This window comes from Falco peregrinus, chromosome 7 (genome assembly GCF_023634155.1).
Source record: "Falco peregrinus isolate bFalPer1 chromosome 7, bFalPer1.pri, whole genome shotgun sequence".
NCBI lineage: Eukaryota > Metazoa > Chordata > Aves > Falconiformes > Falconidae > Falco > Falco peregrinus.
Window position 1 is genome coordinate 54664007 of NC_073727.1, and position 26576 is coordinate 54690582.

The window sequence follows — 26576 nt, forward strand, 5'->3', positions numbered from 1 at the left end:
GGCTAAACCACATTCAAAACAAACAAAATGATCTTGGAGACCTGGAGGAGCTGTTGATTTGTGCTCCATGCCCTGAATGCTCTCTTTCTCTCTAAGCATCTCGCTGAGGCCACCTCCTTCTGTGTCTCTCCTCAACACCCAAATGTGTCCTAACATTACAGAAAAATCAGTTATTGAATGATTTGGCTGAGAAATGTCTCTTACTTCATTTACCTTTGAAAATAGAAAGTAAATGTAATAGTAATATATATGTGTGTATCTGACTGTGTTCCTTCCTCCTCTGTTCTTTGTTGTTCATCTTCCTTAGCTGTCTGGGAATGAGTTTCTCTTAATTTGTTTTTTGCACAGTTAAGCACAATGGAGCTCTTCAATGATGCTACGATACAAACATAATCAAATTGCCTTTCCTCTGTTCCTGGAAACAAGGACAATGCTATAAAAAAAACAATGGTGGGCACATCTATAGGGGGGGAGCAGAAGGTGTTTGAGAGCAGAACTCAGTTCAAAAGCACCTGCATTGAAAGCAACCGAAGGATCATTAAAACGGTGGTTTAGTTGTGATAACTAGCTAGCTCATTCCTTACTTTTCCAGAGCTGAACTTCTCACTCCACCCTTAAAAACGCCAAAATTTGATTTCAAGATCTCCTCAGCTTTGCCTTCCTGAGTATTTATATCTGAAGCCCAAGAACGGTCACTGATTGATCACTGCAGGATACATCTTAAGCAAAAAGGGCCTTGAAATGAATAGCCACATCCTGTAGCATCTGATTACAGGGGTTTAATTGCATTATTTTCAACCATTTAAAAAGGAATTATTCCCCTTCTTCCTACACACCCATGTTTACTAGAATAACTGGAAACAGAGTCAGAGATGCATGGAAAAATACAGAAATTTTCTGAAAAAGCAGTTACGTAATAAAGAATTAAACACGTCTCTTCAGCAGGAGGTTAAATAATGAAGTGTCTTCTGTTTCTCAGTCACCTTGAGCTCTAATACAGGAGTCTTGATGTTCAATGCACGCTGGGGTGTACAAAATTTTCTATTTACCTTTTCTCCTAAGAAAAAAAATATCAATAATGTAATCCCACAAACGTTACAAACTGCAGCAACATGGAGCCTTCAAGTGGCAGAGAAACATTCTTCCTACCCAGCCCTAAGGAGACCCAAATCAAATACAAACCTTTGTTCTCACAGATAAGACTCTGTTTACCTAGTGTGACTCTCGCATTAAGTTGCAGACTACCAGAAGGCAACTCCTATGCAGGGCCCATTAAATTCCTTGCTTTCTCTCCCTTTGGCCCCTACCTGCAAGAAGTTAGATAGGCACGTTCTGACCACCTGCAGAAGCTAAATCAAACACTGGACATTCTTGTCATCAGGCTCTCAGTCTGCCTAAAGTAAGAGTAAGTAAAAGAAGTGATAAACTGCCCAGTGAGGCCAGTAGCAAGCTCTGTGGTTGGATCCAGAGCCACGCTCAGATTTGCAAGTCAAGCGAATGCACCGATACGCAGCCTGGATGCTACTCCGTGAGCATTTTATGTGGTGCCGTCAGGACGCAGCTCCCAAATGCTGCATGTGTGTGTGGCATTGCTACTGCCAAGACAAACTTAATCATTCTCAGTCTAATCTCAAAACTTTTAATTCTTTTCCTTCTGTTCTGAGCTCTGTTTCTATTCCCCAGTCACAAATCTCTAAGCCGGAGCTGACCTGTCTGATCCCAGCTGGGGTCTGAGCCAACATGGATTATCACCAGTGGAGAGCTACAAAATCATGGCTGGGGCATGTTGAGGTCATAGATGTTTCCTCAGCTGAAATTGCTCTCTCTTTCTCACCCCTGAGTAGCCACGTATCTCCAACCTAACTTTCCAGCTTAAGAGAGCAGGCTATCTATGCTCTGAGACTGTGGGTATTGCGTGCCGGGGTCATCCAAAGGCTGCCCTCCGGATCAGACCTACTCCATATTCAGACAGCGAAACTACAAGCGCAACCCCACGCACAGCCCAAGGGACTCTTATGTCTAAGCCTGTCTGGCAGTTTACTGTTCTGCCAGGCACCTTAGCACACCCGCATGGGCAGGCTGTAGATGCCTGCAGGGCAAGCCTCTGATCAGAAGCTGTGGCTCACACAAGAGTCCTGCTCCCAGCCCTTGTCAGCTGTAATGTAGACACGGCCTGGGGTGGTGTTCAAGACCAAGAACGTGCTCGCCTCTAACACAGCAGATCCTCTCAAGCTAGAGGCGGAACATGCCACATCTCCTAAGCCGGTGAACCACACAGATATACGTAATAGAAGGCAGTCAAAATCTTTATTAAATAAACTAGTCAGTACTTAAAATTGCAAGCCAAATGCAAATGAAGACTGTAAACCAATCTTCATTTAATGGGGCCAGAACTGTGTAATACTCCCCAGAAAAAGTCAAGAAACAATTGGTGCCCGCTACTCAGCGGTACACACTATCTTCTTTTAACTGCAAATGTATACAAAATGCAGTATGTATTAACCACATTAAAAATGTCACACCTACTAGGATAGAAGAATGCAATATCTGGTTACATTTTATATCCTACAAAAATGTTGGTTGAAGATACAAGTTTTTCTTAATACTTCTGCAATGCTCACATCATACATATCAGCACACCCATGCCAGAAAACAAAATGCTAGCTATAAACGGCACAGTTTTTGCATGCAAAAAACCAGCATAAAACACAGATATTTGAAGATAATTAGGTGCCTAAAGATGCACTAGTCATACTGTGGACATTTTGAATGGCATCTGGCATCTAACTCCTTCGATTTCAAATGAGATTATTTTAGAAACTTGTCAACTCTAAACATTTTCTTAAGCCCTCCCTGGACATAAGGTGTAACTATCACAAGGTTACAGCAATTACCATCACTTCAAAGCCTAAACATCTTATTTAAAATTTCAACTTCCTAAGATGCAATGCTGTGTGAAAACATGTATAACATCACCTGAAAAATCCCAATTCTTAAAATTGAGGAAATCGACAGGTGAGAACATTACAACATTTATCATGTCCATACAGTACAAGACACGTATTTTTATTACCTAGTATAAAGGACACACACTGCATCACAGCAGGCAGCCATAATTCTGATTTGATGATACTGAAAGTATTATTCTTCTCAAGTTTGGTGCATAGATATTTTAAGATATAGTGGAAAATATCAGTCAGTATGTGTATTAAGACATTTGTAATTATTCATGCTTCCATTTTGAAGGAGTATTCACAAATACTAATTCTGAGTCAGCTTTGACCTGGCAATTCCCATAGAACAGACGGAGATCCTACTTGGCTGAACTTGCTCACAAGGCACATCCGTCATTTTAAATCTAAGTTTATTTCTGCCCTTGTCAACCTGCTATCTCATTATCTCACTATTTACTGACAAAAGAAATGATGAATCATGAACATTGAGGTACAGAGAACCAACTACACTCAATAAAATTAACCTCATTATGTCAGCTGTGCGTAGCATGATGAAACCCTCCGGTGGGACCTCTAGGGGTTACTGTAACACAAGTAAAGAACAGTTGCATTGTACTGAAAATAATGATGAATACAAACTTCAAGAATAAAATTCATACCATGACTGGTGGCACAGCAAAATCAGGGCTACAGGTGGCTTTACATTTCAGAGATTGCTGTGTGACATTAAGAGAGAAGGTAACTTTAATGTCTTTTACAAAGGGTTTTGTTGTGTATTTGGTTTGATCACCAAGTCTAGAAAATACACAAAGTAGGTATCATTTTCTACTTAAAGCAAACCTATTATAAAATCAAGTAGAAGGTCTTATACCCAAACCATCTATGGGATAAGGCTGTATTTTACCAAAATATAGGCTGCGAGGCTACCCATGCCTCTGTCTTTTCTTTTAACGTCTATGACACAGGCCTATGCTGGGAAAGACCGGTGGGTTCTCAGTATCATCCTGCACAGACCGTGCCGCTCACCACCTGTGCTGTGTGAGGCCACGCAGGCAACCCCAGGCTCCCGCTGTGCCTGCACAGCACCCAGACACCTCTGCCTGCACCCTTCAGTGTAGTCAACCCACAGGTCCTCTGGTAGCCCCAGGATTTGTTCCCAAACCACCTCCAGTGTTAGCTAGACTTTAAAATCAAGGTGAACGTCTGTGCTAGGTACGCATCATATTTTTAGATGGGATCATTTTATTTTACAGTCACTCTCCAGGGAATTTTTCCATGTTCTTTCCAGTGTGGCTATTTTTTATTTTTACCATACGCAGATGTCCTTGAGGTATGCTTAAAGCACAAACTGTGAATGCTGTTTGCCAGCATAGGGTTTTCCTGTAACACGATACAGTTCTGATGGGCGTGTGACATCCACAACTGCACAACTGCGCACCCCATGAGTGGGAGCATGCAGCAGAACGAGAGTCAGGCAGTCCTGCTGCAAAACAGGGCAGAGTAAAGGTGGGACAGGGCTTTGAATGGCCAGCATCATTAGCTCCTGAAAATACCTGCTGCAGGAACATGCTTTGCCTGTACTAAATTGATAAGGCAGAGTTTTCCAGAATGCTCAGTCAAATAAAGTTTTAAGAGAAAAACAAAGTCATGGGATGTCAATTAAATGAGACTGCAAGGTGGTTTTTGCAAACAGCATTTGTTCCCCTGAACAGTGTGCTGGCTTGTCAATCTTTCTGAGCTGCAAGTATTTCTGTGCATTGCAGATCACGATGGAAAGCCTTCCTTCTCGTAAATACTACTTGTCTTTTGCTAGGGTTTTCTAATACTCACCCATTTTTACAGAAAAAGCCATCACAGCTCTCTGCTCAGATGCACAGTACCGATCAAAGGTTTCTGCCCAGTAATCCCCACATCAAAGATATACATTGAAGTCAAATACCCATCTGTTTCAATGCAACTATTTTGGTTTTCATCTACAATAAGCACTTTCTAATAAATATCATATCAACCAAAGTGGTGTAAAAACATCATTAAGGCCTCTGGCTAAGCATGGAAAATGACTTTGAGTGAAATGTGATACTACATTCCGTAACTGATTAGTCATTTTGTTAATCACCCTTTAATATGCTCCAGTTACTTTTTAGAGAAGTGACCAATTCTAAGGACGCCCAATGCAAGCTGGTAATCAGAATGCAAGTGGATCTAAATGGTTCCAGAGCTCTGTACCAGCTCATTTTTCACAATATGGAGCATCTCCTGCAAAATGGTGACTGTCCTCTGATGTCAGTGCATTCCACCTGTGGCAGAGCATTTATTTGACCACCAGAAAACCCAAAAGTTGAAAAAGCAGGTAACATTTCAATTAACATTTTGAAGTTGTCATCCCTATCTACATAGGAAAACATATTAAAGACACTGACACACAAAAAATTGAAACGCAAAAGAAGAGAAATAACCAACATGATTAAACCTAAGGAAGCAAATGAGTTCAAGTTCAAACGCTGCTATGTGGGGAAGCCAGACTAATTGCCAGCCCAGCCCCAAAAGCTATGAATCTAGGAAAGATCTGAAGCCCCTACGACTAATCTACATGAGGAAAAGACCACTGAACAAGAATGCAACTAAAGCTTCCAAAATACACGACTAACCTCTTAATTAATGCACCTCTATGCCAGAAGTGATCCTTGCAATCTCTTCATCTGACTTCCTACTTTAATGCAGGCTGTAGGATTTTCTCTAAATAATTCCTGTTTGAATTAGAGCTGATTTAAAGATTTCTTGGGACAATGAACTGACTGCAATTATTGATTGGTGTTCACTTATAAATTAGTATTGCCAGTTCAAATGTATTCCTTATCTTAAGGGGAACTTGTAAAACTTCGCTTTCCAGCTACTCTATCTTAATGTATCTTGGGGAACTAACAGAACAATTCAGTTGTCCTATCAATTTTTTGTTCCCCATGTAAGTAGCAAACCATCCCTTAACCTCTGCTGAATAAATTAAGTATTTTATGTTCAGGAAGGTTTCCCAGCATTTCTACCACCCCCATGTCTCTTTCCAGCATTGTAAAATACAAACCAGCACACTGTTTTTGAAACAGCCATAGTAGTGAGGCCTCTGGACCTCCTCCCTTTTCCTGCATGCTCCTGTTTATTATATTCACGGATTGCAGTCAGCTTTTTGGGTAAAGACTAAACAACAGCTCCGGAGCTTGTGTTCAGTTGATAATCAACCACCACTCCTCAAGTCATTTTCAAAGTCGCTGCTTTGCATGACAAAGATCTCTTATCTGTAAGCACAGGCTTCATTCTTTGTTCTTCCACCTACCACTTCATAAAGGGTTTTATAGAAACTGAAATGCATTATTGACTTGTGACCATTTTACATAGTGATCCCTATTACTCTCTGTCAATAACCTATGGGATGAGATCCTTTATTTAGGATATATTTGTTAATTTTTATCACCTTGATACCTTTCTCCACTGATAGAAGTGGGGCTAACACCAGTCCACTTTCAGGCCTCCTGGAAAGTCCTCTACTCACAAAGTCAATTTCATATCCACTGGCATGTTTATTTTGTACCTTTTTTAGTTTCTTATTCAAAGTATCATTTAATTACTTGCATATCATGATGGAAATCCTTATGACCCTCTGGAAGCATTGTCCAGTCATCTGTATACCTACTTCTGGAGATGCCAGCTTGACAACTTTGCTATCCATAACCCCAAAATTGCCTGTTGGTGTTTAAAAGGCATTGGACAAGGCCCTTAACAACATGCTTTAACTTTTGGTCAGCCCTCAAGTGGTCAGGCAGTTGGACTAGATGATCACTGCAGGTCTCTTTCAACTGACATAACCTATTCTATTTCTATTCTATCCAATCCTAAATCAGAATTTTCCCACTATTATTGATCAAAAACACAGATAAAAAAGACTGGCTGAACGAGGTACAATATAATAAACTTCAGAACTCCAATACTGAGTAAAAACAAGAATTGGAATTTACCTTAAAATGTTTTGAATACTAAGAAATCTCCACTCACTTTGACTTGAATTTTTTAACATTCTGATCTAAGATCTTTATACTTCAAGGGTACACACACACATATACACCTGTACTAGAGACGCCTTACTCAAATAAACCCATGAGCAGGAAAACAAATTGTAAAAATCCACACTAATCCACCTTAAATACATAAATGCTGATGTATTTAAACTAAAACAATATTCTGTTGTATAGGATACACACCACAGTTAAAAATACTGGGTATGCTGATTTCATTTTTTTCTAAGTTGTCTCCTCAGCTCTTCGGCAAACAGCGGGTAGAAGACCATGCATGAGTTGTGGCTTCTGACTATAAAACGGTCCTAAGTATCCCTCTTATATGTAGGGCCAGTCATCAACTCCATCCTCACTCAGCTCAGCCAAAAGCAGCATTTCTAAATTAGCAAACACTGCTTCATGAGGAGCAGTAAAAGAAAGGTTCAGCAAAACAGTTTCTTGACTCTTAAATCCAAGAGCCATGAATCTTTTGTGGGGGGAAAAAAGTAGGCAGATCATCTTGCGCAGCATTGCCACTAATTCAAGGTAAGGTGGGAGTCTTTAAATACTTCACCCTGGTAGGGCTTCTCACATTCAAATTGTTACTGTTCCTTCATCAGGAACAAATGCAGTTCCAATGAATCCTATTCAGTGACAGGTTTATGCAAGTCAAATTCAAAAGTTACCTTGGCTAGTGACATTGATTTATTTTCTGATAAGGAGCTAATTATAAAGACTTGAAATTTGCAATCACTCAGTAGAAGGGCAACAATACTTCCTTTAAACAAATTAATAACAATAATTCTTCCTCCGTGTATAAACACCTTGTCTGCCTATTCAAGGTAAACTGCTCTCACTGTGAACTATAATCTCAACCCCAAAATCATTGTCCACCCACTCACCAAACAACTGTGCACCAGAAATGTGCTTTAGTCCAGAGATTCAAGTAGGACTGGTTTTGTCTTCTTTTTTGGGGGGAAAAGAAGTCAAACAAACTTATTCTGAGATCACTTATATAAACAAATAACAGCACCACTAAATAGTCCCCACCATAGCAGCATTAAATATACGAAGCACGCTAAAAAGAGAAATTTGACCCAGTGCATTATTGCAATAGGGAGACTGAGAGCATGCTGTGGGAGGGTCCCCAAACTGTACACTATGGGGAAAGTCTGACAGGTCAGAAATGTGAAAAGGAAACAGAAATAAATATTCCCCCTCATTCCCACAGGCAAGTCTTCTCTCTTCACTACAACGACCTTAGTGCCTTGGTCCCCCATATCACTGCAAAATTCTGGACCTGCGGCAGTGCTGAATTACAAGCACTGCTGCTGCTTTTTCCATCACCCTGCATTTCCATCCTGTTGTCCTTCACAATCACTTCTTCCCTCCTTCCCCAGCTTGTTTTTCATTCACATCAGATTTTCAGCCCAGTGGAGCCACGGCAACATTTCTATGCCCAGGATGGAGCGGTGCAAAGGCAGGAGGAAATAGCTGAGGAAGTTCCTGCATCCCTGTTCCAGCTCTACCTATTCATGTTGTAGCACCTTTGGTGCCTACGATGCACAAGTTATGCTGCAGAACAAGCAACATTTTCAAATGCAGGCTGCACTCACACGTTCTTGTGGATGTGTTAAAACTCTTCACTGCTTCATCCTCTGAGGATGCAATCAGAAAAAAGTCCGATCACTTAATGTACTGCTAGAACATGCTTAAAAGCTGCATGATGAGTAACACTGTAAACTGTAACGAAACTTGCACAATTAAACAAACAGACTAGAAAATTCTTCTAAGAGTCTATTACAACTTGTACTGAAGTAAAACTAGAAGAAGGCTGGTCTTACACGGAGCAAGAGAGTAACAGGAAGGTGCAGTGAAAGGGCACATTAGGGACATTCATTCATTCATTCGTGGTGCTGCCAGACAATGTCCGGTTTCTCTCGGATGGCAGGATCCTTGACATCAAATCCAGAGAACACTTCACATTTGTCTGGCTTTTATCAGATGACACTCTCTTCGCCTGTATTGTGCATCAGTTTCTCAAGGGAAAAAGAAGAGCTAAGATAACTATTGCCCTAGTACCCCCCACTTTTTCAACACAGCTACTTGTCCACAAAACGTACAGAGGTGTCCAAAATCTAAAGTAAGTGTGGTAAGCACTGAAGACTGGGAGCTATTCTTATCTTGCTGCTCCCTACAAACACAACGGCTAACCACATCCCTGACTGCCTAATACAGCTGTCATCATTTAAATGCTTTGTACTCTATAAAAGGGCCAGTCCTATAGTGACAAGACTGAATAACAGAAAGATTACAGGTTGTATGATTACAGAAAGATTACAGTTATGGATGAGTTTTGCAGTCAGTAAACATTTCTTCTCAAGCTCATGCAGGGAAAAATCCCAGGCCAAGATTTCGTTGTTCTTTTTCTTCAAGGCAAATCATTTCTCATTTCTTCATCACCTCTGGCGCCTGCATTTATAGCTACAACTCTCTCAGGTCCAGCCTACTTTGTTTGATATTGTTTACCCAAATGCTTTGGAAAGTTTTGCATCTGAAGAGGAACTTTGAATGCGCTACGACAGCAAGCCTTAGGAAAACCCTTCAGAAATGGCTCTGCAGTTTTAGTGAATCAATGTGTTGCAAGCTTTAGTTACCTTATTGAAATAAAGTGAATCATTACAATCAAATCCCCTATTATTCTTTACAGCAGGGAAGGTTTGAGCCCTTAATCTGTTTACAATGCTTACATAACCAATCAAATCAGGACTGGTCAGAGAACGACAGAAAACTTAATAAAAACTAAAATACTTTGTGATTTTCCACTGTTCATCTCGATTTAAATAGTTTGTTCTCAAAAGTTAAACACTTCTGAGGTCTGGATCAAAGAAACAGCTATTCCACAGAGCTGACAACGCCTAAATAAATAAATATATATAAAAAAATATACAGGCTGGTAACATAATGGATACATATAATAGATAAGGACCTTAAAAGCACGTGAATTTCCACCCCCAGCTTTATCAGAGGCTTGCTGTTTTCCCTGGACAAATCCTTTCCCTTCTGAATGTCCCTGTCTTTTAAAAAGCAGTAAACAATGCTTCTCCCTTTCCAAAGGGATTTATGAATGAAGGATGTGCCACTTTGATCAGATTCAACTTTTTGTCCACAGGGGATTAATGATAGCAGTTTTTCCTGACTGTATCAACCTTGAATTTGCATTTGACTCATAAGCATTTAAAACTCTAATACTCCCAGAAAGGAATAGGAATAAATGTTGAAAAGGAGATGAGCTATATCAATGGTTTCACATAGAACAAGTCTTAATGGCACAGGTAAGGATCATTTTTTCATGAAGCATTTCCATCCTGTTCCAATATCTTTTCAATACATCTTCTTACAGTTACAGGCTCGGGAAGTCCCCCGCATTCAGATATAGAAGGTCATGACTTTTGAGTTCCAGCCAGGAAAAAGTAGGACAAGACAAAATGGGCTGAACCCATGTTAGATGATAGCCCTTAGCTGTGCTGTACAGAAGCACTGCTGACTGACCTAAGGAAGAGCTGTGAACCTGTCCCTGCTATTTATCTGACTGAAGACAAGGTGCAAATGACAGCAGAAGAAAATTCAAAGGACAGCATAAAATGAAAGCTATTGATGGGGCTGCCTGTGCACTCACCAAACTCCCCTTGCAGACTGGGGCAGTCACAGCCATAGCTTTTCTGGAGTTGTTGCCAGCTGGCCACTGCGGGACACAGAGGGTGTGGGGAGCTAGTCACACAGGCAGAATGACAGAGGAGCATTTCCTGCTCTGATCGGGGGAGAGACATTTCCAGAGAATGATCTCAAGCCCAAGCCAAGGTCAGGTGTTTCAGCATGACACTGCAAAAAAGATCACTCTTCTCCATGAATGCCAGATGTCATGGAAGAAGACTTCTCCCCCATGGTTAAAGTTAGTCTTTGTGATTACCACTCCAAATTCTTTCAGAAAAAAAGGACAACAAAAATTTCAGAATGAGAGACAATTACATGCAATTCTGAGTTTTTTTTATTTACTCTGTAATTTAAGTGTGTGTGGATAGTGGTCAGGTGCAGAGGTACTGTAAACTATGGTTGGATATATCTAATGTGGCTGCACGTGTGTAGTAGGGTGGCCATCATGAAGCATAACTTTCAAGCAAGGAAAACAAGAAAGGGTTACAGCAGGGTCAGACAGAATGACCTCCTAATAATAAAAAAATAACCTTGCCTTACAATGAAAATGGCAAAAACCATGGAAGACTAATTCAGATTAAAACTGAAGATGAGCCTGAGCTGTAAAATTCAGATTCACAACTTTCAATACTGCCACAAATTTTAGTTAACATACAGTACTTCATTCAGCTCAGACCAATATGATGAACCTGATGACCTTCTACGACTGCATTGGTGGATAAAGGAAGAGCAATTGATGCCATTTATCTTGACTTCTGTAAGGCCTCTGACATGGTCTCACAAATCCTTGCTCCTAAATTGGAGAGGTATGGAACTATTTGATGGATAAAGAATTTGCTGAATCCAGATGGCCACATCCAAAGAGATGTAGTCAATGGCTCAACATCCAAATGGAGATCAGTAACAAGTGGTGTCCCTCAAGGGTCCATACTGGGACCAGTACTGTTCAATAGCTTTATAAATGACATAGTGGGATGGAGTGCACCCTCAGCAAGTCTGCAGATGACACCAAGCTGATTGGTGCAGCTGACTCATTTAAGGGAAGGGATGTCATCTGGAGGCACTTTGACAGGCTTGAGGAGTGAGCCCATGTGAACCTCATGAAGTTCAACAAAGCCAAGTGCAAGGTCCCACACCTGGGTCAAGGCAATCCCCAGTATCAACGTACTGTGGAATCAATGGATTGAGAGCAGCCCTATGGAGAAGGACTTGGGGATACTGGTGTGTCCTGGTTTCAGCTGGGATAGAGTTAGTTTTCCTCTTAGTAGCTAGGACAGTGCTGTGTTTTGGCTCTGATGTGAGAACAACATTGATGGCACACTGATGTTTTTAGTTGTTGCTGGATAACCAAGTCAATGTTACTTTATACCAAGTCAAGGACTTCTCAGTTTCTTGGGCCCTGCCAGTGAGAGGGCTGGAGGGGCACGGGGAATTGGGAGGGGACACAGCCAGGTTAGGTGACCTGAACCAGCCAAAGAGGTATTCCATACCATATGACATCATGCTGAGTATATAAACTGGGGAAAGAAGAAGGGGAGGACATCTGGCATTATGGTGTTTGTCTTCCCAAGTAACTGTTACATGTGACAGAGCCCTGCTGTCCTGGAGATGGCTGAGCACCTGCCTACTGATGGAAAGTTGTGAATGAATTCCTTGCTTTGCTTGCATGCACAGCTTTTGCTTTACCTATCAAATTGTTCTTATCTCAACCCCTGAGTCTTACATTCCTTTTTGATTCTCCTCCCCATCCTTCTCGATGAGAGGGAGACAGCGAGCAGCTGCGTGGTGCTTTGTTGTCGGCCAGGGTTAAACCATAACAGGGTGGATGAAAAATTGGACGCAAGCCAACAATGTGCACTTGCAACCCAGAAAGTCAATTGTAAGGGTGGCCAGCAGGTTGAGGGAGGCAATTCTCCCTCTCTACTCAGCTCTCATAATATCCCCACCTGGATGGAGTATTGCATCTAGCTCTGGGGTCCCCAGTACAGTAAAGACATTGGCCTGTTGGAGTGGGTCCAGAGGGGGGGTCGTGAAAGTGCTCAGAGGGCTGGAACTCTTATGAGGAAAGTCTGAGAGAGTTGGGGCTGTTCAGCCTGGAGATGGCTCTAGGGAGACCTTATTGAGGAGTTTCAATACTTAAAGAGGCTTATAAGAAAGATGGAGAGAGGCTTTTTACCAAGGCCTGTAGCGACAAAGCAAGGGACAACAGTTTTAAACTGAAAGAAAGTAGGTTTAGATCAGATATATGGGAAAAAATCTCTATGATGAAGGTAGGGAGACACTGGAACAGGTTGCCTGGAGAAATTGTGGATGTCCTATTTTTTGATGGGGCTTTGAGCAGCCTGGTCTAGTGGAAGGTGTCCCTGCCCATGGCAGGGAGGTTGGACTAGATGATCTTTAAAAGTACCTTCCAACCCAAACCATTCTGTGATTCTATGATGCAGACTTGGCAGCTAGCCTATGACTTTCAGTCTCAGCTCCTCAACCTCCACAATACAATTTGTGGGAAAGGCTTTTTCACCAAAATTACAGCTTTCACAACAACCGGAAATTTACTTCAATTCTTCAGGCTGAAAATTGTACATTCCAGTCTGGAAATGGCAACACATCATGGTGATGCTTCAGGAACTTGTCCACTGTGTGACTCATCTGTTTTCTTTTATGTACCCTAGATAGGGCTAGATTTCACCTCAGAAAGTATGAGGCCCTCCTGTCTTCCTGGCAATTCCTGCTTACAGCATAAACAGAAATTCATCCACAGAAGAGAACGAAAATACAAGTTCCCATAACAACAATCCCTGTATAGTATTATAGTGTCATTTCCAAACAACCACTTGTTCTGTGGTTTGGTTTTATTTTTGTTTTCTAATGCAGGGTAAAGAATTCCAACAGAAAGCTGCTACTTTTAATGTTGCAACAGAAACAACTTCAATGGCTTTGGAAGTAGCAAAATAGCATTATCACTTTGGTAGTTTAAAACTAGACAGAACCAATGCATCAGAGAGTGTATTGTTTGTAGCAATCCTAGATTGGAAAATGAACTAATCAGGTGTTAGGTCTTTTCCTGTGTCCAGGAGGAAATCACCCATACCAAACCAAGACTTCAATTTATCACTGAAAACAGAATAAAAGACTATCCTGCTAAATCACAGTAGTTGCATCATTAATGTGCAAAGGGAAGCTCTTACAACTAAGAACCAGTAACTATGCAGGATTAAATGGAAAAGATCTGGAAGGGGAAACCAGACTTGGGATATCGTAAGCAGATACAGAGGGAGAGTTACAAATCACATGTGCCTCACAACCACTCCTGTAATGCTGAGTTTTACAAACCTCAGGATGCTGGAAGGGAGATACAAGGCTACACGGCCTGACTGCATGGATCTGCCACTGCCTCATCTACAAAGATCCACTGATGACACCATGGCTACAACATTTAAGATCCCCAGCCATGAGTGATCTTCTGCAACCAGCAGTCTTGTGGAAAAAAAAAATAAATTAAGTAAGATGTACAATGCCCTTGAGTAACTAAAGCTAAATAATATATCTCAATTAAGAGATGTCGCTTTCAATATAAAGGCCTCTAGCAGCCCCCTGGCACTGGTTCAGCAGGACTCAGCAGAACTCATGCCAATGCTGAATTGCTGTTTCCCGCAGCAGTACACGTCTCCTCTGAGGCCGCCCATTCAATTGCTTACCAGTGCCAAAAGACAGGCACTGTATGAGCTCCTTGGCAATGGTCCTCCCCAGGGATCTCCCACACACATCACTGCAGCACTCTACCAACCCACTGAGCTCTGAAGATCATAAGCCTGCAGAGATCTCTGGCCCCACAGCAACTGCTTGGGTAATACACCTGAAATGTGGCTGCCATGCATCCACCGTGGAGAGATGACACTGCATGCTGTCTAATCAAGAAAATATTACCCCTTCCACAAACACTGCCTAGCTGAGTTGCCTGACTTAAGAACTGTTCTAAGCTCTGCTTTATCAATAGAGAGGTGTATCCAAAGGCTGACTATTTAGGTAGCCTGAGGTAACTAAGCTCTCAATTTAAGACTTCTTAATTAGGTAAAGATGGTGATGTCAGTTCTATTTTGTCAATAAAGAGAGACAAGCCTATCACTGGCGCCAGCTGATAAGAGCTTCTCATTTAGCTGATGCAATAACCATTTTTACATGTTACCGTAACAAACACTATTCATTGCATGATTGTTTCAGCCATTCTTTGATTTTTGGAGGCATACATTATTAGAAAACGATGCCGTTCTTGTGAGGACCTGGAATTCTAATGATCAAAAATTGATGCAAACCTTTCAGGTCCTAGTCCTTAAATATACGTATCAGCTGTAAATAGGCAAAGTGGCACGCTGGGATCATTGAAAGTAAATGCAAAGAGGACCCAGCAAAAATATTTTGTTTGAAGACAGCAATCTAATTTTCTAAAAGATGGCACTGTTTTGGATCAGTTCTGGGCTTTTAAAAACTGGATGAAGAGAGGCTGCTAGTTCTCTGGTACTTTATATAATCTGCTTTGTGAACTTTTTTTTAATATCTTGAAACCCAGTTCTTCAAGGCTTTTGTGAAGTAGGAGTAGGAGGTTTAATTATTTGCTAGCAGTTTCATTTCTATGCACAATAGGAAGGGAGCATGATGCTACAATCCCTCTGTGAAAGGAAATCCTGCAGGTTAGTAGGTGCTCCGAAATTGAAGCTAGCAGTCACCAAATTTCATGCTGACAGAGAGGTCTCTGTCAGGGGAGAAAGTGCCTGTGCATGCTATCTTAAAGAAATCTCTTTATAATCTTTACTCTGTAAGAAAGAAACTCATCCTGTCTTTTTCCTGAATGAATGTAAGATGGTGTTTACAGGCAATCCTGAATTCTTCCCCCTCTTTGCACAAAGCATATCAGCAGATGTCCAGATAACACCTCAATGCCATGGGGACCACCTTTACAGGGAGACACTTCCAATTCTTAGTCAAACCATTGCTTCTCAGCGAAGGTTGTCGGTAAGAATGCTTCTGGATAATTTCGAGCTCCTTTTCTGTTTCATTTACCCACACTTACCTAATACCACAAGTTATTTCAGTGAAACTGATGGGCACAGCACATAGCAACGCAGCATTCAGTGCAAAGGAGGAGCAACCACGAAACCTGCAGTTACAGTCTATTACACTGATCTTTTTCCATCAGGCAACAATCAAGTATGTTCAGTTTAAACTCACCAATTCAGCTGCTGAAACTGCTACATTTTTTCTTACAAATCTCTGAACCTTTTTTATTCATCAAATCATTTTTTCATGTCAATAGCCTCTTCTTACAGTGAGTCTCACGGTACTTGCAAAAATTAATTTAATTTTGAGAGGCACAGCCCCCTTTTCTGTCAAATTTTAAAAATGAAAGAACAAGTAGTATACCTGAAATCAGTCACTAAGCTGATAGCAAAATGTGTAGGAGAAATCTCTTCTTCTCGAACTTTTGCTTCTGGACTCTGATCACTATCAGGCTGAAGACAGCACTTAAATATTTCCAGAGGTAATCCATCTATACTAAATAAGCAAAGATGAGAATCTTATTCCTTTTATCAAGAGAGTTTTAAGACTTGCAAATCATTTCTGAGGGGAAGCAAAAGACCACATTCTTCATTGAGGACTAAAGCTACTTTTTTCAGTTATGATTCCCCAAAGAAAAAGGATGCTTGTAAGTGCTTAGCTGCCACCAAGACCTCTGCAGAAGGAAAGGGCTTTCAGCCTTTCAAACCAGGGCAATTTGAAGAAGCTACTTTGAGTAAAAAAATGCAGAAAATTGGCAGGCCCCAAAAGATGGACAGACATCACGCTCTCCTAGTATAATATATCTTGGGAACATGCTCAATAAAACAATTAAGCTCTTTCTAGCTAAGCAAGATTTAGCTGGCTATAATTCAAGACTCAATTATAATGTCTGTTACAATACAATTCTTATTAATGATAACTCTAATTACAGTGTTCACTATCCTCTTCCAAATGCAGCTAGACAGCTTCCTGGAGACAAAGAATTTTGATTAAATTCCTTAGTTAGTTCAATTTTCCTCTCAGATACACATGCACAGCTCCCACTGAAGACTGAAGTGCTATAGATGTTTCCGAAAGTAGGACCAGAGAAATAACATAGTCCTGTACTTAACCTGGCACATCTAGTCATGCAGATAATGAGGCTTATAAACAAATATATGACAGTCCACAAAGTTACTCTGAATTTACATTAGTCTTTTTGAGAGCATGTCAGTACAGAGAAATTTCTGGCTTTTACTACGTACACTTAAGACTGGGTTGATTTTGATCCAAGAAAAATAGGCAGATCTGTTCTCTTTTGGCAAGAGTTATTTCAAGGGAATTGCATTATATTTGTATTGTGTTAAATGGAAAATGCTTTTTGAAATCATGATAAATCAAGCATATTCTATAAATTACTATTAACCTGCATCTACGCAGTATGATTTTGCTAGAACAAAAAAAGGTGGGGAAAAAAAAAAAGAAAAGAGGCTTTCAACTACACAGATACAACCATAACTCTCAACACTACACCACTGCCAAAGCTAAAGAAACAATATAAAGTAATTTTGGTAATATTTGGGAAAAGGAGATTATACGAGTTTGTCCTCAGATCACTAGGAAAAGGACAATTAATCATTTGTTCTGCTTTAAATAAAGGTCTGCTTCCTAAAACAGAATGAATTTGTACAGCTCAGCTCAAATAAGTGGAGTAATATTAACTTATGTCAATGGGGAAATTGATTTTAAGCATTTAAAAAAATCAATCAACTTTCCAGTACTGAAATATTGAAGTGGAGAGGGAGGTGCTGGTCTCTTCTCCCTGGGATCCAGCAACAGAACACATGGGAATGGTTCAAAGGTGTGTCAGCTGAGGTTTAAACTGGACATTAGGAAGCATTTCTTTACCAAGAAGGTGGTCTAACACTGGAACAGGCTTCCTAGAGATGTGGTCAATGCCTTAAGCCTGTTCGTGTTTAAGAGGAATTTGGAAAATGCCCTGAACAACATGCTTTAACTTTTGGTCAGCCCTGAACTGGTCAGACAGTTGGACTAGATGATCCTTGTAGGTCCCATGAAACTGAAATATTCTAGTCTATTCCATTCCATTCAAAATGTATGTGATGCAATTTTGTGGTCATTGCCCTAATCTAAAAAGGTCTATGGAAAATCTTCTCCAATAGAAGTTCAGTTTAATGATTTAATGTGCCTTCACAGCCTTACTCAAGCAAGTCTGTTCCAGCACACTACAAATACTGAACATCATCAGTTCCTCAAAAAGGGTAATTGTATTATTACCACAGATTTACAAGTGGACAAGGAGAAAGATGAAGAGGTTAAGAATTCAGCTCAGCCACAAGCTACATGGGACAGCACAAGAGAATGTCAGCTCTGAATAACTTGGAAAAAAAGCTGCCCTTTCATTGTTAAGAGCAGATTTGGGACCAATATATGCAAAGCTTGTTTGAGGGCACACCATCATCAAGCAGGAGGACCAGGAATGGTATTCAGCTTCCCAGAGTGCAGGTTTTACCCCACAGTCTCTAGACAGAGCATTCACAACCTCATCAAAGGTTTTGTTTAGGGGCATTTCTAACTGAGTCTTGTTTTGTTTCACCTTCATAAATCTTTGAAAATTCTGCACTGGTAATTCCCATTGCCAGAGTCAACAAATTTAAATCACAGCAAACAAAACTGCAGAAAATGCCTCAATTCTGTTGATACACTCAGGACTAATGACACTGTAATTTGTTTACTTGTATTACTATCAGTACTACAATGTAACCTGAAGACTCATCAAGATTAGGACACCATTATGTTAGTCACAAAGAGAGGCAGTTCATATCTCAAACTGCTTGCAGTCTACATGAGGCAAAGTACAACTATCATTTCACAGATGGAAAACAGAAGGAGTAAGCAGATTGCCAAAGGCTTTCAGAAGCCTGCTCAATGAAATTTCTGACAAAAACATGACATAAACCATTGCTGCTGGAAATGCATTTTGGTGCCAACACAGTACCTTATCTATCAATCCCATTACTTCAATATAGCGTCAGGTAACTTTCGAGACAAAACATAGATGCTGGATGATAAGAAGAAATTATTGCATTTTTATACTTCTTAACAAATATAAAACATACGGGAATCTGACCACATTATTCCATCATACACTAAGATCGGGGCTTGGTTTCATGTTCTATCACAGTTCTCCTATCTAATCTACAACAATCTGGAGCATGTATTCGTATACTTAACTTAGGCTGTGTAAACCTGAAAATTTAGCAGGTGATTTACAGTACCAAAGTTAGGCACTAAGTCGTCTTATGTAGTCAGAAAGGGCAGTTACATGCTTCTGAAGGATAATCCAAAAATCCTGCTCTAATTGTAAAGCAGCCAAGAACGACTCTTTGGGAAAAAAACCCAACAACCAACAACACAAACCAAAACAACAAAAAAGAAAAATATCTGCTTCATCTAAGAGGTTCCTTCTAAACTGTTCCCCAGTGAGGTTGCACCTTAACCCCTGCTGCCACTGGAACTCAGGTCTGTCCATTAAAGGCATCACAATGCATTTGGGAATCAGACCACAAAGTCTACTCCTGAGATTATGCATCTCTAGTCGAACAAGGAGGGAAGGAGGAGGCAAAGCTGCCACATATAACAGCCTAATAGCTGGATCGCTGACAACAGAAGTGTAAAACTTGATCACAGTTCTCCTTCATCTTGAGGAGATTCCAGTTCTCACTTCCCACTTCTCCAGAACATGTGGGGTCGTCAGACTAGAAACTACCCTGCTGAATCCCTACTTTGGGGATGCATGAATCAGAAGACCCTGGAGGATGAGCAGACAGGACTCTGTGAAGTTCTGTCAAATATCTAGGATACCAGCCTTTGGTCTTCTCTGGACTTTTTCTGCATGGACTGCTAGGACAACTCATGCAGAGAGCTTGCTCCTAAAAAACTTCTTCCCAAAGATGCTTCAGAAGCAAGCTACAGGCCTTTTACTCCTGTAGTGCCAGCAGTCCCCTCCTGTGCATGCTCTCCACCATCACTCCCCAACACATGGTAAATGCACATCTATGAGACTCTTTGAGATGGAAGGCAAGACAGGGAAATAAGACAAAATAGAGCCCACAGCCCACTCTTCGTTTGAGTCTTCTTAAAAAATTGTTAAGTTGCTCTAGCAGAAGCAAGCCCCTTCTACTCTCCTCCTCCTCCCAGCTGGAAACTCTCATGACATGAATAATTAGCGGACAGGCAATGTTTTTTTCTACGTGCGCACAAAAAATCTAGCCCTTCAGGGAACCACAGAACCAACCATGTTTGTGCTAAGGACCTGTATCGCCACATAGTGCGTGCATCAGTATGAGGGAGGAAAGGCCACAGCAAGAAGTTACATGGCCTACCAAGCTGTCAAGACTAGGCACCACTATATGGAAAAATAATTGGTTGGTTTGGTTTTTTTTTTAAAAAGTACAGAAATAATCCCTGAAGACAGGGGACTGGATACAACTCCATCAGTACTCCTGCAGAAGTGCCTGAACCAATTACTCACCCTCTTGACTGCTCCTTTTCTTGCCCATGGTTCTTGCATTCTTCACTGCAGAATGTCCCAGGCTAAACTGGAGTGGGAAATTGCAGCTTTCTCCTCTCCAAGAACATAATGGTTGCAGTTAGGGATGCGGCAAATAGAGCTATGACCCTCTTCTGTTGGAAAAGGCAACTGAACATTGTTTGCCACGGCTGAAACAACTGTTCTGTTGTTATACATAAAGTGAGCTCCCACAGGCCGTGGTTTTGACAGCAAGTGGCTGTCTGCTGTGCTTGATGCTGGATTCAGAGCAGTGCTTGGAGCACTCCAGTGAGGTTAGACTTTTCTGGGGATCCAAGTGACCTCTAGATCTTGGTGGAATCTAGCCAGTGCATGGTTCCCTCACTTCCCAGGCTACAACACCTCCCTGCAGGTACCTGTGCCCAGCTCCAGAGTGACATGTAGGCTGAACACAGAGACAACCTGCGAACTTTACATGCACCCAATATAAGGCAGCTCTGGAAAGCAGGATTTCTGGATCATTTCCTTGCACCTACAGGTCCTAATTTTTCCTAACTCCCATTTCAGGGGACAGGAGAGATATTCTGGCTATCTCTGCAGATGCCTCTGTAACTTAGCTATCCACTTCCTAAAGCAGGACTCACAGGAGTGTGGTGAGAATAAGCATTAAGCACAGTAAGGCCTAATAAGATCATAGAAATAAGACAGATAATTTAAAGATTAATCCCGAACATATCCAGAATCACACCAGGATAAAAAGAAGTTACATTGCATTCAGATAAAATACTTCTAAATTAAAATTTGACATTCGTATGTCATCTTTCCCATATGCTTTACAGACCACTGGAAGAAAACACTTTATCCACCAGCCATGGGGCTCCCCTTAAAAATATTACCACCAAAGACTGCTTGGACATTGCAACAGCACTGGAACTTAAGATGACGAGCTTTTCCTAGTATCTGCTCTGATCTGGGAGCTAGAGAGGCTGCGTAGCACAAATAGCAAGATACATGGAGGAAGCACAGTTTATGCTGGAGATTGATTTAATGAGTTTTCATAAAGTCTTTCATGTCAAAGCCAGCTTATGATAGCCTCATCTAAGATGGTATCCAATAGCAATAAGAATATGCAGCATCTTGTTATGTTTCCACATTTACCATTCACACTCACTCTGAAGTTATCCAGCAAAATTGCACTTGGTGGGAGCCACTGGCCTCAAATTGTTTTTTGCCTGTTTCAGTTCTGACGTTTAAATTTATCTTGAACTAGTTGGGGGTGGGAGGTGACAATCTTATCTCACAAAAACTTATGAAATTTGGACCGGAACAGAAACATATCTTTCAGCATCTTCACAAAAATAGTTTCAAAACATCTATTTTCAGGTCCAAGTTACAGAAGAATGTATGTAAGAGCTGAGACTGGCATGGGAGACGCATGTGTTTTACTGCTTCTAATTCAAACTAGCAATCTTCATCAGATCAAAACACTGAATATACAAACACAGAAGTTTAAACCCAAACATCCTATATCCTAAGCCAGCGGACTAATTCACAGTTCTGAAGAGTGATACTATTGAAACTGTATCAAAAAGCTTCTTGAAAACACAGATAGGTTTACCTCATTAGTTAATTTTACTGGAAAATGCTCCCACCTCGCTCCAGCTGTAAGCTACAGAAGCAAGTGCAAAACTGCTAGAGGGGAACAGCTACCAGCGAGAACTTTCCTGTAATACTGAACACTAGAGGAAAAACACTACCTCACAGATCCAGGCCCAGATCAGTAGCTGTCAATACCCTGATCACCTATGTTTTGCCTTCTTAAGGAAAAAAAAACAACCCATAAAATGGCAGTTTTTGATGTGAACTTCCCAGCTGGGGACTCAGACTGCAGAGGTCTTTGCATCCTTTTGACAATTTACATGACTATATACAAAACACAGCGTCACAAACCGATTTAAAGGACATTTTCCCCTCTGCGCAAAGATGCAGCATAAACAGCTCCATTAACCAACTCGTCACTTAAGATTCATACAAGTCCATAAAGCAGGTGTTAAATAGACCTTGTATTGATCTCTTCAATCTGGAATGAATTTTACTGCCAATACATAGACACATGCTTTTAAGATATATACAATGATCAATTGTCTATATCAAGATCAGAGGCTAGAAAAATTTGAGCCCAGTATTTTCAGTTTCATGCTCGATTTCATTAGCTAGTATAGTGGCAAATCTGTTAGCAGGCACCTCTAGGTACTGTAGCCTGAACTGCTCAGCTAGAAGTGAAATATTCAGAAAACCCATCAGAACATAATCAAATGGATTATGAGTGACAGAACAAAGCAAAAAATACACCAAACACATTTGAAATGGGAAATCACTCTTCAATGCAAGGCAGTCAGGACTGAGAGAACATTCAAAACATGCCTTACCTGTGTAGTGCACCACACATGTCTGACCCTTCTTTGGAAATGTCCGTCCTGTTAAAAGTATAAAAGGTTGTTCTTTCATTTTCTCTGATTGACCTCTGTGGCTAGGCAGTTTTATCTTTTAAAAGAAAAAATGCTAGACTGAGATTCGTATTGACTATGTGTTATCAAATTACTAATATGTAAGACAGGAATGGGTATCATTTAGGATAGAAGATCCCAGCTTGGCTCCTATTCAGCTCTTAGACCAAATAATATTTTCCTTACATAAGTTTCCCTATACATGTGTGCATTATATATGCATTTACATTCTGTAAGTGCAAAAAGACTGTCAATGCTTCACTGATTATAACCTTAAAATTCTTGGAATTTTTTTGCTGTAATTTTTCAAATAAAATCTTAGGCTGACATTATGAAAAAGTCCATTTGTATTCACAGTTCTAATGCCTTTCACTCAAGACAGCTCTAACAAGGGCTACTTTAATTAGCAGGGAAGAGTTTAAAAAAAAAAAATTCACATACAAAAGCAGTTTAATTTTACAGCATTGGGCAACACTAAAGCAGTGATACACTGAGTTGTTGTAAGAACCCGGTAACTCCTCCTAAAATTTTCATACTGAAAGGAGAAAAGAGCTTATATTATTTTCTTGCCACTGGAAAATGAAACTACCATTTCCATTTTACCTGGGCTGCCAAAGGCACTAAAAACTAGGGAAAGATTTTTCCAGGCTCAATTAGGTGCCAAAGGTGTATTAAAGCAGATTACTTGAAAAATCAAGGTTATGTTGGTTGAGGGAGGGCCAAGGCTCAGAAGAACTTAAAAATATGAATGAGATCGATCATTAAGGAACACCCTTAACAGAAAGCTAGAAACTGGGGGTTCAGGTAGAAAAGCAGGCTCCTATCTTACTTGGCTTTCTGGCCTCTTTTAGTCTGAATTAACATGATAACAAGCTATGCATTACAGGGTGCATTGCAGGGTATAAAACAAGTAACACACAAGCTGTATACTTGGGGCTTATATGCCAAGACCACCATGAGCAGTAAAATGGCAGGAAGGCAGGCTAATACAATGAAACAAGATTTATAACATGAAATCGAGAAGATGGTGCTCCCAAGTGTCATCTAAGCAGCCTGGTTCATCAGCTTGGCTGGCTGGAATATCTCCAGCTGTGGGTTGCACAAAATGCAGTACAAGTAGGTACCCAGTTAGGGCACTGCTGTACAGTCATGGGATTCATCTCATTTAACTCTAGCTATCTAAAACACAGGCAATGATCATACGGCAGTCTCCTGGGCTGCTTCTGTTGACAGTGGAGAATTAGCAGGGCATTGAGAGAAACCCAGCCTATCCAGAGAAAGGCAAAATGGATTATTCTCTGGAGATGACTGCAGAAAAAAAACCCTAGAAGACTGCTTTAGACTCACCACCTAACCAGAGAAGACTTAGGTGAGATGAATCCTACCCTCGGTAAAACAGTTGTTATTCAAATGAGTTACTATTACACGGAGATCTGAGAAAAGGAATATCAGACCTTACCAACACATAATCTGCTGTGTGAGTCTAACAGCAGCAAAGGCAACGGAGCTACGCAAATTCACATCAAAGCTGAATTAAAAGCAGAGATTCTCAAGACCGCTGACTAGCTGTGGTTTTAAGACAGTGTTTAAAGTCAGCTGATTTTGATTAAGACTTGCAACCAAGAGAACTAATCCATATAACCTTATTTGGAATAGCATATTGCTTACAAAGACAGCCTTGATATATTTAATAGCTAGAAAGTACTATTGCGAGATTAAGTTCCACCCTTCTTTCTGCTCTCAGCCCTGCAACATTACTTATACCCACGTTAAGTATTCTGCTTTTACATCTGTGCAACCAAGACAAGAATTTGATCCCCAGAGCTAAACAACACAGAGGGAGAAGCCAATTTAAAAGCATACACAAAGAAAGAAAAGACACCGGGCCAAGAAAGTTAAGCTGAGATCGGCTTGAACAAATTATTTACAGTTATGTACCAGCCAAGGATGAATCTGGCCTATTATAAAGATACGTATGGCCGTATGTTAGAAATTACGTCCTCTTGAAAAGGAAACCAACCCCAAACCTTACGAAATGCTATTACAATGCCCCAGAAGAGCAAACCACCACCAAATCGGCATTGGAAAGGCCAGCTTGCGCCAAGCAGAGGGCACTGTCACCCGGGCTGCACCTCGGCCCTCAGCACCACACGTGCGCACGGGAGGAGGCAGGCTGCCCCGCCGGGAGGGATGCTCCCGCAAATGGCCGGTGGCCCCCGGCGCGGCTGGGCTAGGCACCGGGTAAAGTTTGCGGCTGGGGGCCGCGACCGGCCCCGCCGCTGCCCCCCGCACCCCCGCGCCCCCTGCCCAGCCCCGCCGCTGCCCCCCGTCCGCCCTGCGGCCGCGCAGCTGTCGGCGAATGCCAGAGAAAATCTCCGGCCCCCTCGCCGCCCCAGCGGCCGGGAGCTGCGGCGCTGCCGCCCGGGGAGCCACCGGCTTCCCCCGCCGCCGGGACGCCGGGCGGCTGCCTGGCTCCGCTGCCCCCTCCCGCATCAGGGGTGCGTGCCCGAGGCGTGGGGGGCGTGGGGGCGGCCGTGCCTTCCCTCCTGCCACCCCGCCGTCTGCCCGCACCGGGGCCCCGCGCTCCGTCCTCTGCCCGCCGGCGGGGACGGCGGCTCCCTCCGGTCTGGGCGCCCCGGCTGGCACCCACCGGGTCGGGTCCGCCGGTCGGAGCCGGGCGCCCCCGCCCCTGTACCGCAGGGCTGCTCCCCTCCCCGGTCCCGTACCGTCTCCCGGAGAGATGGTCTCGATCTCGACCCCCATGGTGGCACGGGCTGGGCTCGGCTCGCTCGGCTCGGCTCGGCACGGCCCCGCTCCCCGGCGCGGCCGGACCCCCAGTGCAGGCATGCCCTCCGCGGCCGGCTGTCAGGGGCCTCCCCGGCTGCCCGTCAGCCGCCCGCAGCCAATGCGGGGCAGGGGCGGGGAGGCCGGGGAGGGGAGGGGGCCGCCCGCCCCCGCCCGGAGCGCCCGGGGGCTGCCGCGGCGAGGCCCCCCCACCCCGTGCCGTGCGGGGGGTGCTGCTGCCCTCCCCCGGGCAGGGCTGGCTTTACCGGGGGCTCCCGCCGACTCCCCGCGCGGTGGGTGCCCGGCAGAGCGCTTCCCCGGGGGTCTTGTCTCACCCCCCACACAGACCCCCGGCGTCCGACCGTGCCCGCCGCGCGGTCTGAGCGGCGGGAGGGCTTGGGGCGCCTGCGGGAGCTGGGAGTAGCGGTGCGGCGCTCCGAGCTCGCTGCCGGGCGCAGGCACGGCGGGCAGGCGGGGAGCCGCGCAGCGCGCTCCTGACACCGTGCAGGCTGCGGGACGGGGCTGCACCGAGCGCGGGGGGCAGCCACCCCTGCTTGCAACCGGCCACGCAGGCAGGAGCGTCCGCACCGGCCGGAGCCGCCTGTGTACCCGCTGCTGGAGGGGGCTGCAGCAGCGGCAGGTCTCCAGCAGGCCAGTGTGAGGTACCCCGAGTTGTCAGTGCACAACAGAATTGCTAACTTCCTGCCCTAACCCGTGTCTGAAATAAGAAAATCCATGTATGTATTGCTCTGGTGCTCCCATGATGTGAGACTAGAGATGCAAAAGCCTGTGCTAGAGCTACAACTACTTCTGACGAGTGTGCCCTAAAGAGAGGAAAAATCCTATTTCCCCATAAACCTACTGTGCTCGTGAATGTCGTAGTTCCCACTGACTCTAAAGGAATAGTTCTGTTTACAGTTCTGTGTGTTCTGGGTTAAAAAATATGAAATGGAACCTCAATGTCATCAGTTTTCCAACTGAAAGAGCT

The 26576-nt window shown here is 42.7% G+C and overlaps 1 protein-coding gene across 6 annotated transcripts in view; it reads right to left on the reverse strand.

Moving 5' to 3' along the window:
* Nucleotides 1-26576, reverse strand: part of FKBP1B (FKBP prolyl isomerase 1B) — a 51660-nt gene that overhangs the window by 22223 nt on the left and 2861 nt on the right. For 2 of the 6 annotated variants that reach the window (XM_055810313.1, XM_055810312.1), the window contains exon 3: nucleotides 22727-22774. The exons of 2 other annotated variants lie outside the window; for them this stretch is intronic. Coding sequence is in view for 2 of the 4 variants with exons in the window: in XM_055810311.1 (XP_055666286.1) it covers nucleotides 22727-22774; nucleotides 25531-25651 (169 nt within the window). In the remaining 2 variants the exon portion in view is untranslated. Of the gene's footprint in view, nucleotides 1-22726; nucleotides 22775-25530; nucleotides 25863-26576 lie in introns of those variants that run through there. 2 more of the 6 variants (XM_055810311.1, XM_055810310.1) reach the window with 2 other exon arrangements.